This window comes from Simochromis diagramma, unplaced genomic scaffold, assembly GCF_900408965.1.
Source record: "Simochromis diagramma unplaced genomic scaffold, fSimDia1.1 OVJJ01000036.1, whole genome shotgun sequence".
Classification (NCBI taxonomy): Eukaryota; Metazoa; Chordata; class Actinopteri; order Cichliformes; family Cichlidae; genus Simochromis; species Simochromis diagramma.
In genome coordinates, this window is record NW_024387043.1 from 22,832 (window position 1) to 35,593 (window position 12,762).

General features: G+C 39.3%; 1 protein-coding gene across 1 annotated transcript; it reads left to right on the forward strand.

Annotated features, from left to right (window-relative positions):
- The first annotated feature begins 566 nt into the window (after positions 1-566).
- Positions 567-6,600, forward strand: LOC120741616 (Fc receptor-like protein 5). The gene is made up of 5 exons (XM_040044589.1): positions 567-1,294; positions 1,910-1,945; positions 4,400-4,663; positions 4,743-4,988; positions 5,064-6,600. The coding sequence occupies exons 1-5, from the start codon at positions 1,228-1,230 to the stop codon at positions 5,279-5,281; spliced, it is 831 nt and encodes a 276-aa protein (XP_039900523.1). The 5' UTR covers positions 567-1,227; the 3' UTR covers positions 5,282-6,600.
- The last annotated feature ends 6,162 nt before the right edge of the window (positions 6,601-12,762 follow it).

A 12,762-nucleotide genomic window follows, 5' to 3' on the forward strand; every position in this document is an offset into this window, starting at 1 on the left:
GAGATTATGTGTCTTGGATGGCCTGGGAAATCGCTGATGTTCCCCCAGATGAGCAGGAGGATGAGCACCTTTATCTTAAATCATTTTTACTTCTGTGTGATGTTCTTAATCGGTGGCTTACACTGCTACCTAACATGTTCAACCTATTCCTGCATGGATTTATGGCAGGTACTTCAGCTTCCCCCAGCAGGCTGACGATATGCAAGTTAAGTTAAATGGTGATTCTAAGCTGTGTTAGCTCTGGACAGTGCTATTTCAGGCTTTATTGTGTAATACCCTGAAGTAGGCTGGGATAACCGCCACTGCCCAAGAACTTTGGATAGTGTGACAACCCACTCCATGTTGCCCTTCTGTCGGCCTGTTTTTTTTTCTGTTTTGTGCCTCGTTTGCAGGCATTAGAGGAGTAGAGTAGTTCATTTCCAATTACAATGGCAAGAACTGGGCCTAGCATGCCAGTGCTCTATAAAGGCCATCTGAGCTCAGTCACTAACATGTTCTAATCCCAAAACTTTACATACCAACGCCATGTGACAAATCATTGGTATGTTATGCATTGGGAGTGAAAAGGGTCTCAGTCACTGTGTGGTGCTCTCCTCTGAGATACCCTGTGGTTTTTCGTTCTGTTTCGTTTGGGTTAGCACTAAACAATGTTGTGTATACCATTATTCCACCGATGAACTTATCGACACCACTGTTTGTACTGACCACAAAATCCATGGTTTGTGTAAGGCTTCTGTTTTATTTCTTCATTTAAAATAAATAGCTTTTTGAATGATACCATGCGGCCTGGTTTGCGACAATAGACGGAAAAAGGATGTTTAATCTGGGTCAGCTGAGCAAAAAGGTTGAAACCAGTTTGAACCAGACAAGCTGTACCCTTTTTTTTCACCACATTTTAGTGGTTAAAGCAGAGAGAGGCTCTCTGCTTCAGGTTAAAAAAACACCTCAATCTCATTTCCTCTTAGCTGAACTGACGTCACAAACAGTGGAAAGAAACAAGCAGTTTAAATTTTAGGATAAATATTAAAACAAAGACTATCATGACAAGAGTAGTTTGGGTCTTTCTGGTTCGTAAAACAAAGAAGCATTTCTCATTTCCTCACTTTATAGATTTATGAAAAGGAACATTTCTCATAAAGCTATAGGGGGGGGGGAAAGCCAAACCACAGTGTCTCACAGAATCAGGAAGGAGGAGTGTCCAACGAGATGTGACTATGATGTTTGACTATGATCAAAATGTCAATAACACCATTAAGAGAAAGAATGGAAGAAATATCACTGCTGTGGCTGCTCTGTAAGTACAACATAATGAATTATTACTACACTAGCTGACATCTGCACTGCAGTTCTGTTGAGTTTGATTCCAATAACATTTAATTTCATTTAAGTTGTTCTGGTACTCCTATAGCATTTTTCAGCTCCCATGATATTCTTTAACAAAGTCTAAATAGATTAAAAAAGAGAATTTAAGAAACAACAGTCTTAACCTCTTAAGCCCCAACGCCCCCTGATACGGGGGCAAAAGGCAGGAGATCAGTTAGGCTTGGGGCTTAAAATGTTAAATATTATTATTTTAGCTTCATTTTGTGTTTTTAATGTAAAATAAAAAATTTTAAATTGACATTTTTAAAAAGGATGTTATTAAAACACTTCTGTCAGCTTAGATTGCTTTTAAACTAAAGTGTTTCCAGTTTTGAAAGATGACGTTTAAAGCATGCTTGCTGTGAAATAGAAATAGGTCTATGATGAGATGCCAAAGACCAAACTCTCCACTGCATTTAATCTGCGATACTGTGGAGTTAAAAGCTTTAAAAGTGGAGTTTAGTGACTTTAAAAATTATTTTTATGCTTTGTGCATGCCTTCCTGAGTCTAAAACCTGAAACTAACCTCAGTATCATTTTTCTTTAGTTGTGACCTTATTACTGATCTGCACAACAAACCAAGGTCAGTAAACGTCTGTCAAAGTTGAAAACTCAGCAGCTCTAATAAAAGAAAAGTCTGTAAAGTGCTTTAGAAGAGCTCATAGAGGCTTTTCATTGGTGGGATAGATCAGATTTTATCTTGCCTGCAGTTAACTCCATATGAAAATGCATTATTTTTTGGATCTTTGTCACATTTTTAATTTTTCAAAGTAATGGGATCCAGAAAAGAGAAGTAGCTACATGTTACTGTTGTGCATGTTGTGGTGAAACTCAGAGACATCACATCCTGTCCCACTTTCATGTCATACTGAGACACTACAACTTTAACTGCTTAACATCCAGAGCCTTTTTTTTTTCAAAAAACACAACAAAACAAACAAACATGATATTCTTGGAAACACTGTGTTTGTTTTGATGCACCCAGATTTGGATATTACAGTTTTTCTCAGTCACATCACTATTAACATTTGCACAGCAGTGGAACCAACTGTTTCTCAAAACATTTGGTGCAAACTGCAAATCCTAGTGGATAACCTGCAAAAGCAGTTCACTTGCTCAAAATCGATAATCCATTCCTCAAAAGCAAGTATTCATGTCAATGAAACTGCCAGTGTCATCAAAATGAGAAGTCTTGACACCATCTTGATGAACAAGATAGTCAAGTGGCTTTGTCATGTTTACATTATGACAGTGTACAGTATTCTCTCAGTGTTTTCCAAAAAAGGTCAGAACTTGGTGACACTACCTGAAAGTGCTCAAGACAGCACTATGCACTTTTTGTACAGCCGTGTACAGTAAAATTACAGTAATGTACACTAAACATGAGATATTATGAGATGTTGGCTTACTGTCCAACACTATACATACCTGTTCTCCCTACAAAATTTTTGACTGATTAAATTCACAGTGTTCTTCCAACATTTGGTTGGATCCTCCGACCAGCCTCATCCATTTTGAGACAGTGATTGACAACATGGTCCACAAGTTTGCCCTGATTTCATTAAGGATCTGCCTATGTTTTTGGCGTCTTCTCCATTTTCCCCTGTTTTGTACCCCCCGCATCCTCACCCCTCTTCCACAAGGCTGACTTTCCATTTCTGTGTCACAGAATTGTAGACATGGTACACGCTATGTCCTGCTTGGTTCATATATGCTTGCCAATTGAGGGTTCTTGGGATTGATCGATGACTGACTGTGAACAAGTGGCTTGTCATTGGTTACAACCATTACTTCACACACCTCATTGTCAGCGAAAGCTCAAGTTCACCTGAGAGAAAATGTTCAATTTAGGGGACATTTCCAGGAAAAAATAATAATGCTGGACAGCATTTGAAAACAAAATTACCAATTTTGTATGTAATGATTCAAGCAATGAAATGAAGACTATTAGTTTTATTGGGAATGAATATTCAGCATCCAAAAGTACAGTTCATTTTGACTGACATGACATAAGCAAATGATAATGTTGTCGACAGCAGAGAACTGTATGAAAGCAACTGATACAACTGTCCGAGAGCATTTGCAATTTGTTAAGAGGAAGGAGAAATTGCTACTATGATGTGTACAAATGACTAAATGTTGTAGAGGTTGCACTAATGGTTTTGAGAATTTTCATTCTGATCTGACCTGGCATCTTGATTGTTGTTTTTGTGCTTGACAAGCACAACTATCCAAACTAGTTTGTTGATCAGGAAATGTAATGAATTGGACATCTGTAAAAATGCTCTTCAGATTGTCTGTTTTGAGTATTTTTCTGTGCATCATTACAAAGTATGTAAGTTCTCCAGTTTATGTTAACTGTTGAGTTAATTTTAGTACATTTTCAAAACACACATAGTTACTGTATGTATGATACTGTATGTATCGTGGATGTATCATACACAAACGCATGTATGATACAATCCATGGTAGCATATAACACAGTAACGTGACAACATGTACCATTGGCGTATAATTTGAAATGTAGTCACTATTTTCTAATAATAGTGCCTGTTAGCACTACCAAGCATTTCACTACATATCGTACTATGTATGACTGTGTACGTGACAAATAAAATTTGAATTTAGGAGCATCAAGAAAGTGAAAAGTGATGGTCTCAGTATAGAACCCTGTGGAACTCCATGATTAACTTTTTTGTGTGTGTGTGAAAAAGGCAACCGCTGTTGTGTTTTGAATATATATAAATAAAACTTAATTAAGTTAAGCCAGCCAGTGGATATAGAGCTCCAATGCTCTCCCATTAATTCAAATGAGTGGGAATGTCAGATGTTCCAAAAAGCAGCAAACCAATCTGGAAAACCATAAACGAAATGTCAGTCCAAGTCAATAATTGACAATTTAGGAATGGTGCTACCTGCACACTGCTAGGAGTCGCAAGCTGTCGTACAGAGAAGCAGCCAATCACAGTGGTTAGAGGTTTTAAAAGGTTTGCAATTGTTAAGAAATATGGAGGATGTATTCTCCTCTCCCTCACAGCTCATCTGACTGTGAGCCCCAACCGATCTCAGTTCTTTGAAGGAGACTTTGTATCTCTGAGCTGTGAGGAGGACGACAGCTCTACGAGATGGAATCTGAGGAGAAACACAAGAAAACAACAGAGGACTCAGTGTGGAGTTCGGTGGGGAATATCAGCTCGTTCCTCCTGTAACATCAGTTATGTCTTTCCACTGGACAGTGGAGTTTACTGGTGTGAGTCCAGAGAGGGTCCCATCAGTAACATGGTTAACCTGACAGTCACTGGTAAGCTGAGTGTGTGGAGTTAGTGTTGATGAAGCTGTGTGTAAATGGATGAAATGCTGTAGTTTGTCTCTGTGTTGAGGTGGATCAGTGATCCTGCAGAGTCCTGTCCTCCCTGTGATGGAGGGAGATGACGTCACTCTGCTCTGTAAAACAAAGACCACTCCCTCCAACCTCCCAGCTGCTTTCTTCAAAGATGGCGTCTTCATCGGGAAAGAGCCTACAGGTCACATGACCATCCCGCATGTTTCCAGGTCTGATGAAGGCCTCTACAAGTGTGACATCAGTGATCATGGAGAGTCTCCATCCAGCTGGATCACTGTCACAGGTGAGGAGCTTCACTCTGATTTCACCTTTTATTTTATTTATGGATTCACCTGAACAGATGGGATTCCCTCTATAGGTAGACCTCCAATCAAAGCTCCACTTCCTGCCTTAAAACCACCCATCTCTTCCTTGAGCACAGTTTCAGTCCAGCCCACATCTGGAGCTCCGCCCTCTGCCTCAACACACCCACAGCTCGCGCTGACCCTGGTCCGCTACCTGCTGGTGTTCTGTCCATACTTTATCTCCACTCTCCTCATGGTGTCTTTATATTTATCCAGAGCCAATAATCAATAATCAATGACCTAATAACCTAATGATTGGCAGCTGTTAATTGTTTAATTCTTTAAATAGAATAAATCAAACTTTCCTTTCTGGACTCCATGAAATGCCTCCTGTGACAGTGATGATCCCACCTAGCAAGGCTTAACAGGGACTGGACCAGGAGATTGATGATGTCACAAAGACAGAGGGAGTGTCATGGCTCATTTTTTACTCTTTTGTTTACGCTTTACGCTTTTGTTGAAATACTTCCAGAGCAGGTTCACAAAAGTTTGACTGTAGATTTATTTATTCTCACTGGTCTGCTCATCTCTGATTAACACAGCAGAAGCATGGAAGTCACAAAGTACTATATGACCCATTAACACACTCTTAGTATCAAACTTACCCTGAATAATGATGCAGATACTCTTTAAGGTTTGATTTAATGTTTTAGTGCTGTGCTCTCTGATTGGTCTTCTGATCTGGAAAGGCTCATGCATAGCTTTGTTTGATTTCAATTGGACTATTGTTACACACTGTATACCAGAGTTACTAGTACAGTGTCAGCAGGCTTGCACTAGCTCCCTGTGAATGATAGAATTCAGTATTAAGACGCTGTTTGTGTTTAAAGCCTAAATGGTGTCAAACCTGCATATGTGGTAGAAATAGTGTGTCTGTATTTTCCCTCCAGATCATTAAGGCCTTCTTAATCACTTGTGATCATCCTGCAGTTTAAGCTCATTTCAAAAGTGGGTGTTGTTGCTATTGTTGCACAGTCTCTTCAATCACCTCCCAACCGACCTCAGATAACAATTTCAGACTCAGCTGAAGATGAACCTTTTCTGTCTCTGTGTTTTTAGACCTCTAATTTCTGGACCTGTGATTGAAGGATTGGGTGCTCTTGGGTCATTTCATATACAGACTGAATATGTATATTCTCTTTTTTATTTTCTAGACAGAATTATAAAAGCACTTTGGTTTTAAATGTGTTATCACTGAAATTTACTCACGAACTTACTATTAATTTGTTTCTGGCTAGTCAGGGTTGTGTGCTAACCACATCATGGTTGGGGAAATTAACATGTTCATAGACTAGATAAATATGTTCATATTTTATAAATACTGTTTGTATATTTCTGTTTTCTTTAAAAAACACAGCAGACAGCTGCAGGTAACTAAAACTCTAGATTACAATAGATTGAGACTGTTGTGTGTTTTGAAGAAGCTGTTTTTGGTTGTCCTTTGGTTCCCTCTAGTGACTCATAGAAGTATAAGCATTTCTCTTTTCCAGCAAAGTGTTTCAGGAAATTTGTCCAGTTTGGTTCACAAAATAAAATCATGGCTTAAACATATAGTGGATTTCTTGTAATGGTGTTTACCGTAATACTGTGAATATCAGCATATAGTGTAAGGTAGAGGGGGAGCTACTTTGATCAGACATTTTCAATAGGCCCCTCCTACCTTTAGGGCCCCAAAGTGCAGTGACATGTGACTGGTGCTGATCCAATAAGAAGTAAATACAGGACTAGTGACGTTACGTCTGACACTGAAGCCTGTGTCCTGTAAAGGTCCAGTAAAGTTGCATGTCCAAATAAAGCCTGTGTCTGTTTTTAGAATATCACGTGACCAAAGGCTCAGTTTCTCTGAAATGATGCCACTGCCTTGTTATAAGATTCGAGCTGTTTAAAATGCAGAAATTATTTTTTCACATGAACAAGGAGATGTAAGCAGGTTAGGTGGACAAATATCAGCAGTTAGGAGCATTTTGACATGCTATTGCACAATGATAACATAAGTCAATCAATAAATCAATCAGTCTCAAAGAGGATGATTAGTCGTGTGTGTGTGTATGACACACACGATCACTACACAGGCCAGTACTGCATTTAACAAGGACTAATACCAATTCTTTTAACTTATAATGGAGCTTATGTAGGAGAGTGCAATGTTTATGCAATTAGGTATGAAGTGTATCACCAACTGTTTCACTGTTAAGCCTGTATTTCACAACTATGGGATAAAACAAAAGCTCTTATTTAAATTAATACAAAAATACAGGTTACTCTTCATGTCTTTTGTAAATGTGGTGTAAATCTACCTGATTTTAAAGCATTTGGGACAGATTCTGTGGATTTAAATCTGCTACACAAATAAGAATGATTTTACAATTAAGACAGAAAGGTTAATAATGTATATTCACATATACATCAATCCTCATTTCTGAGTTGTGTGTTTTTCAGGTCTGATAAAATAATTTTTGGCTCAAGATACCATTTTGAATAAAGGCTACAGGTAAACAGTCTGCTAACGTGACAGCTATGAAGACTAATAACACTTTGAAAATTAACATTAACTAATTTTGAAGATCTAAGATGGCCTGGTTGGTTGGTACATGGAATTTACCAGTTTCTTGAGGAGTTCTGTTCAAGATACTGAACCCTGAATTGCCCACTCACTGTGACTATTACTAGTACTAGTATTTGGGCATGGATAAAAATTATTGTGATTTTTGGTGAAAGAGAACATGGGAAACAGAGGGGGAGCTATACAGACATGCAAAGAAAGACAAAGGTAAATGCACAAAGGATAATGAGGGGATTGGGAAACAGGAGGGAAACTGGAACTAATCAGACACAATGAGACAGGGAGGAAGCAAAACTAAATAAATTGAACACTAGGCAAGGGACTATAAAATAAAACAGGAGACATGACTAACAGAGGGAACATGAATCATGGAGACAATAGTAACTAAATGTGGAACACAAGGAAGACAGTGACAAAACTAAAGACTATGAACTATGAATATAACACAAGCAGAAAACAATACAGGGAATCAAACCCATGAAAAAAAAAACATGTCAAAGAAAATAACTTAAACCAGAATTACACATAGTGAGTCACAGACCCAGGACCGTGACAGAGTTTCTCATCCTTAAACTGAGTGTTAGTCAGTGTGAAACTGAAGTAACTGATAGCAATCAGTTACTTCAGTTTCACACTGACTCAGGACACTCAGTGAGAAAAACTGAATATCATTCAGGATTATATCTATACTGCATCATAGAGGGACAGAATTCCCTGATTGTGTAAAGATAAATTAGAGATATTTCCAATTTTGTTTTTAACCACAAAAAAAAAAAAAAAAAAAACAATTTGGATTTAATTTGTTGTTTTTTAAATTAAAGTTTTAAAGGTTTATGTCAGTTTTTTCGGTTTCAGTCATAGGTGACTTGCAATGACAGAGTTTTCACAATTCCCACCTAATTTGTTTCTCTACACTAACAAATAAAAACACTTTTTCCCATATGAATTAAAAAAAAATAAGACTTTTAGCAAGTGTTTCGGAGACAAACTTAATGCCTTCTTGTATCTTCTGTGGTGATTTGAGTTGTTACTAAAGCTGCTCTGCTTCCACAAAATGGAATTTAATAGATTCAGTTTAACAATCAATCTGCAGATAAGCAAGTGTGAACTCAGAGTAACCAGAACAGCCTGCTGGAAAAGCAAAGAATCCTGATTAAGTACGGAACTGCTGGCAAAAGACTCCATTTCAAGTAGGCGTGTCATGACCCTGTGCCTTCTCGGCTGACTCTGTATGGCTACAAGTGTTTCTGTTGTGTTGCGTCTCTCTCTCTCCTCCCGCGCACTGCGCTCTACCAGGGCGTAGTCATCGTGCAAGCAATCGTCTCATCACCACGCTCACTTCTCAAGGCGGCTGCCGAGAATGCTTCTTCGCTGGATTATTGTGTAACACTCGTCAGTGTCATTGCAAGTCTGAGCTTTTCCACGAGTTTCTTTCGTGCCGCAACTTACCTGTTCTTCCTCCCTGTGCCAGACTTCTCGTCAGCCTGAGGACCGCTGTTTGGTGAGCTAAAGCCGGAGTCCGAGCTAACCTGAGCATCAGCGAAGAATTGTGTACATAGCCCCGTGTGTCCCCTTCCCGTGCCTGTGTTCCCCGGAGACCCTCTTCCCGTACCCCCTCACCTGTGTATATATATATGCACCTGGTGTCTGTGTGTAAATAGATTGTGAAACTTAGAGACGGTCTGCCTCCGAGTCTCTCCTGAGCCTGACAAGGCGGGCACATCCAGTTATTGGTTCAGAATTTCACAAAAACATATGATGGTCAAAGCTGTCATACGGATATTTAAAGTACTTTGAGAGATCGAAAGGTAGAAGTCAATGATATTTTAGTTATTCTCTTGAACGGCAGGAGTTGAGAGGTGGTTGCTGCCCCTCTATTAATCATGAGGAAAGATGCGGGCCCTTACATCGGAGGAATCTCCACTTTTGAGGTCTGAACACTCCTCGCTGCAGCGCACACATTATCTATTTAACTATCTACTAACTATTTAGGAGTTTTGTCTTTGGGATAAATCCATTTTTGTCCAAGGGTGCAGCTGCCACACTACGTGCACAAAAAAGGGGAAACACACACACACACACACAACTGGTCCAATTTAGATCCACAAATTCTCTCTAAAGGTAAATCACTCAAAGGATCCAGGTTTTCTGCAGAGAGCAGAACAGAAGGTAAGATCATAGAGCCAAAGCATACAAATGTGCAAATTTCAGCAGTAATAATTCAATAATTGTTAAAAAAAAAAAAAAAAAGTCTCACGTACATCGAGCTGAAGCACAGGAAGCAGCAAGAGCCAGACTTTGCTGTTATAAAAATAAAACTGAAGAAAATTAGAATGAAATAGCCGATGCAGGAGCACCATGAGTTCTTTTTTTTTTTTTTAACAAACCAGTATTGATTCTCTTCACCATTAATAAGTTGTCTTTTTGAAACATTGTAGCATTTTTATTTATTTATTTTTGGTTCTTTATGGCAGCGCTCATAGAGATTTGTGGAAAATGATTCATCGTCTGTAAAAAGCCCCTTAGTCCCATTAGTCTAATGCTGCCAACACCACCCCTTTCATGTGAAAGTGTAAGGCAACAAAGAGAATATAACAGGACTGGCATGGGAGGCAGACACTGAGGCAGACTGAGACTAAAGACTAAACAATCATTGACAAGGACAAAAAAATAAAACAAAGTGACAAAGTAAAACTGAAAGTTAAATAATTTGCTAAACACAAAGGCAGGAAGCACGGTGAACAGGATACAGGGGAACTCTGGGTGATTCATGAAGCACAACACAATGAATGAAACCAAATAGCCCTGCCTGCTACATCCAGATAAAGAGAATCCATTTTATGCGATTTTCTTACCTGGATGATTGAGCATCCATGAAAGTAAATCGCCCAATTCATGGCGCCCGATGCGCCGATCGGCACGGGAGGATCTTAATGCTCAATTCCGATTTTTTTGATCAAATCCGATTTTTTGTCTGCTTGTTCACACTACAACTAAAATGTGACAGCAAACGCGCTCCTGTGTGAACGCTCAAAGCGGCCCGCATGCGCAAAAGAAGACGTCACACACAACGCACTCTGTTTAAACCCAGAGCAAACAATATTTTTTGACTGATGGCCCTTAATATAAAGACTTCGGACTTTACGTTTCCCAATTTTTGCTTTGAATTATTTTGTTATTTACATTTATAGTAGCTAATGTAGATAACCTAATAATTATCCTTATTGCTGTTTTAGAGAGGAGCGATGCTTCAAAGGATAGTTGCAGATTTCTTTTCCTCAGATATTTTTATTAAAGTTTCTGCATCAATTTTTACAAAAGGCAAATTGAACAATATGCCGTTTTCTTTTTGAAGAACATAAAACAATATGAAACATACACTCCCAATCTCATAATTATAGGAGTACCAGTGGGTGTAAAAAGAAAAAAAGAAAGATAGTTGCTGATTTCTGTCAGAATCTGCAGATTATACAGTACAGATAAAATGTTCACGTTGTCTTCCCAACAGTTTCACTGGATGGCCAGGAAGCGTTCGCGATGTCTTCCCGGCGCTGATAATTGGCGTCTGTCTTGTGTCAGTGACGTAAAAGACGGATTTAATGCGACTTGACCGTTCAAACAGCAGTCGCTTTCTGAAACATCGGATATGTATCGGATTCAGTACCACATACAAAAGTGACCCAGATCAGGTTTGAAAATATTGGATTTGTGCCGTTCACACTGTCACACCATGATCGGATATGGGTCGCATGAAAAAAATCGGATTTGATGCGCTTTCGCCTGCAGTGTGAACGTAGCCTAAGTAAGTCAAGATAAATCAAAGAGCCAACTGAAAAAACTGAAGGCAAAGGAACCTTAAAGACTGAAGTGAGACCATACAGTCAGAATGAAACCGACTAGAAAATGCCCAATAAATGAAAGAGGATACTCCTCCACTTCCTGCCCCAAGTGGAGGAGTTTAAGTATCTCAGGGTCTTGATCGCAAGTGACGGGAGCAGGAGATCGATAGACGGATTGTTGCTGTGATTACAGTGAGGTGGACACTGTACTGGTCTGTCATGGTGAAGAGAGAGCTGAGTGTAAAAGCAAAGCTCTCAATTTACAGTCACTCTATGTCCCTACCCTCACTTACGGTTATGAGCTGTGGTGACCAAAAGAATGAGGCCTCACCCTTAGAGATAGGGTGAGCAGTTCAGGCATCTGGGAGGGTGTAGAAGTAGAGCCGCTGCTCCGCCGCATCGAAAGGAGCCAGTTGAGGTGGTTTGGGGATCTGGATGCCTCCTGGGCGCGGTGTTCTGGGAGATTATATCTCTCGGCTGGCCTGGGAACGACTTGGTGTCCCCCCGGACAAGCTGGAGGAGGTGGGCGGGGAGTGGGAGGTCTGGGCTTTTCTGCTTAGGTTGCAGCCCCCCTGACCGGCCCTGGAGACCTGACCGGCAGCAGAAGGTCGATAGATTGATAATGGATAACCAAAACAAAGACCAAAAAAACATACAATCCTCAAAACGCAACTCTCCCCATTATTATTATAAAGAAAAGAAAAGAAAAGGCTTAGACAGAAACCTAAAGTCAGATGCTTTCAAGAAATCCAGGGACCATCCCACTGGTATATCCCATGATATTGTTGCTCAAAACTCATTATAGAAACAGCGCTTAACAAAACTTGGAGGGAGAAGTTGATCTGGTCGCAGCTTTGAACAGAGCTTAAATGAGAATTTCTACCCTGAAAATTGTATATGTACATGGTATTACTAGGAAAACAAACTGCATATGACATGTTCTGGAAATTTATTGCCTTGTTACTGAGTAAAACATCAGCTTTTTCTGAAGGGTCAGGTGGGAATTTTTTTTCAGACATGATGAAATAAATCATTTTCCTGTTGCTGTAAGACCTGAGGTGTCGTTCTCAGCTGATATTTTGACATGTTTTTGAAGGATTTCAAAATGTATACTCTTTCACAAAAGTTGTTTCCTCTTTATTTTCTCAGATTACAGAAACAAACTGTTTCACTCACACGGTTAATCACAGGATTAAAAACAACAAATTAAAAAAAAGAAAACAACACACAAAAAAGTGACACAATGCCAACAATAGTTTTCAAGACAAGTTTCCTGATCAGACTTTGTTTGATGCTTGAAAAGATTCAGCC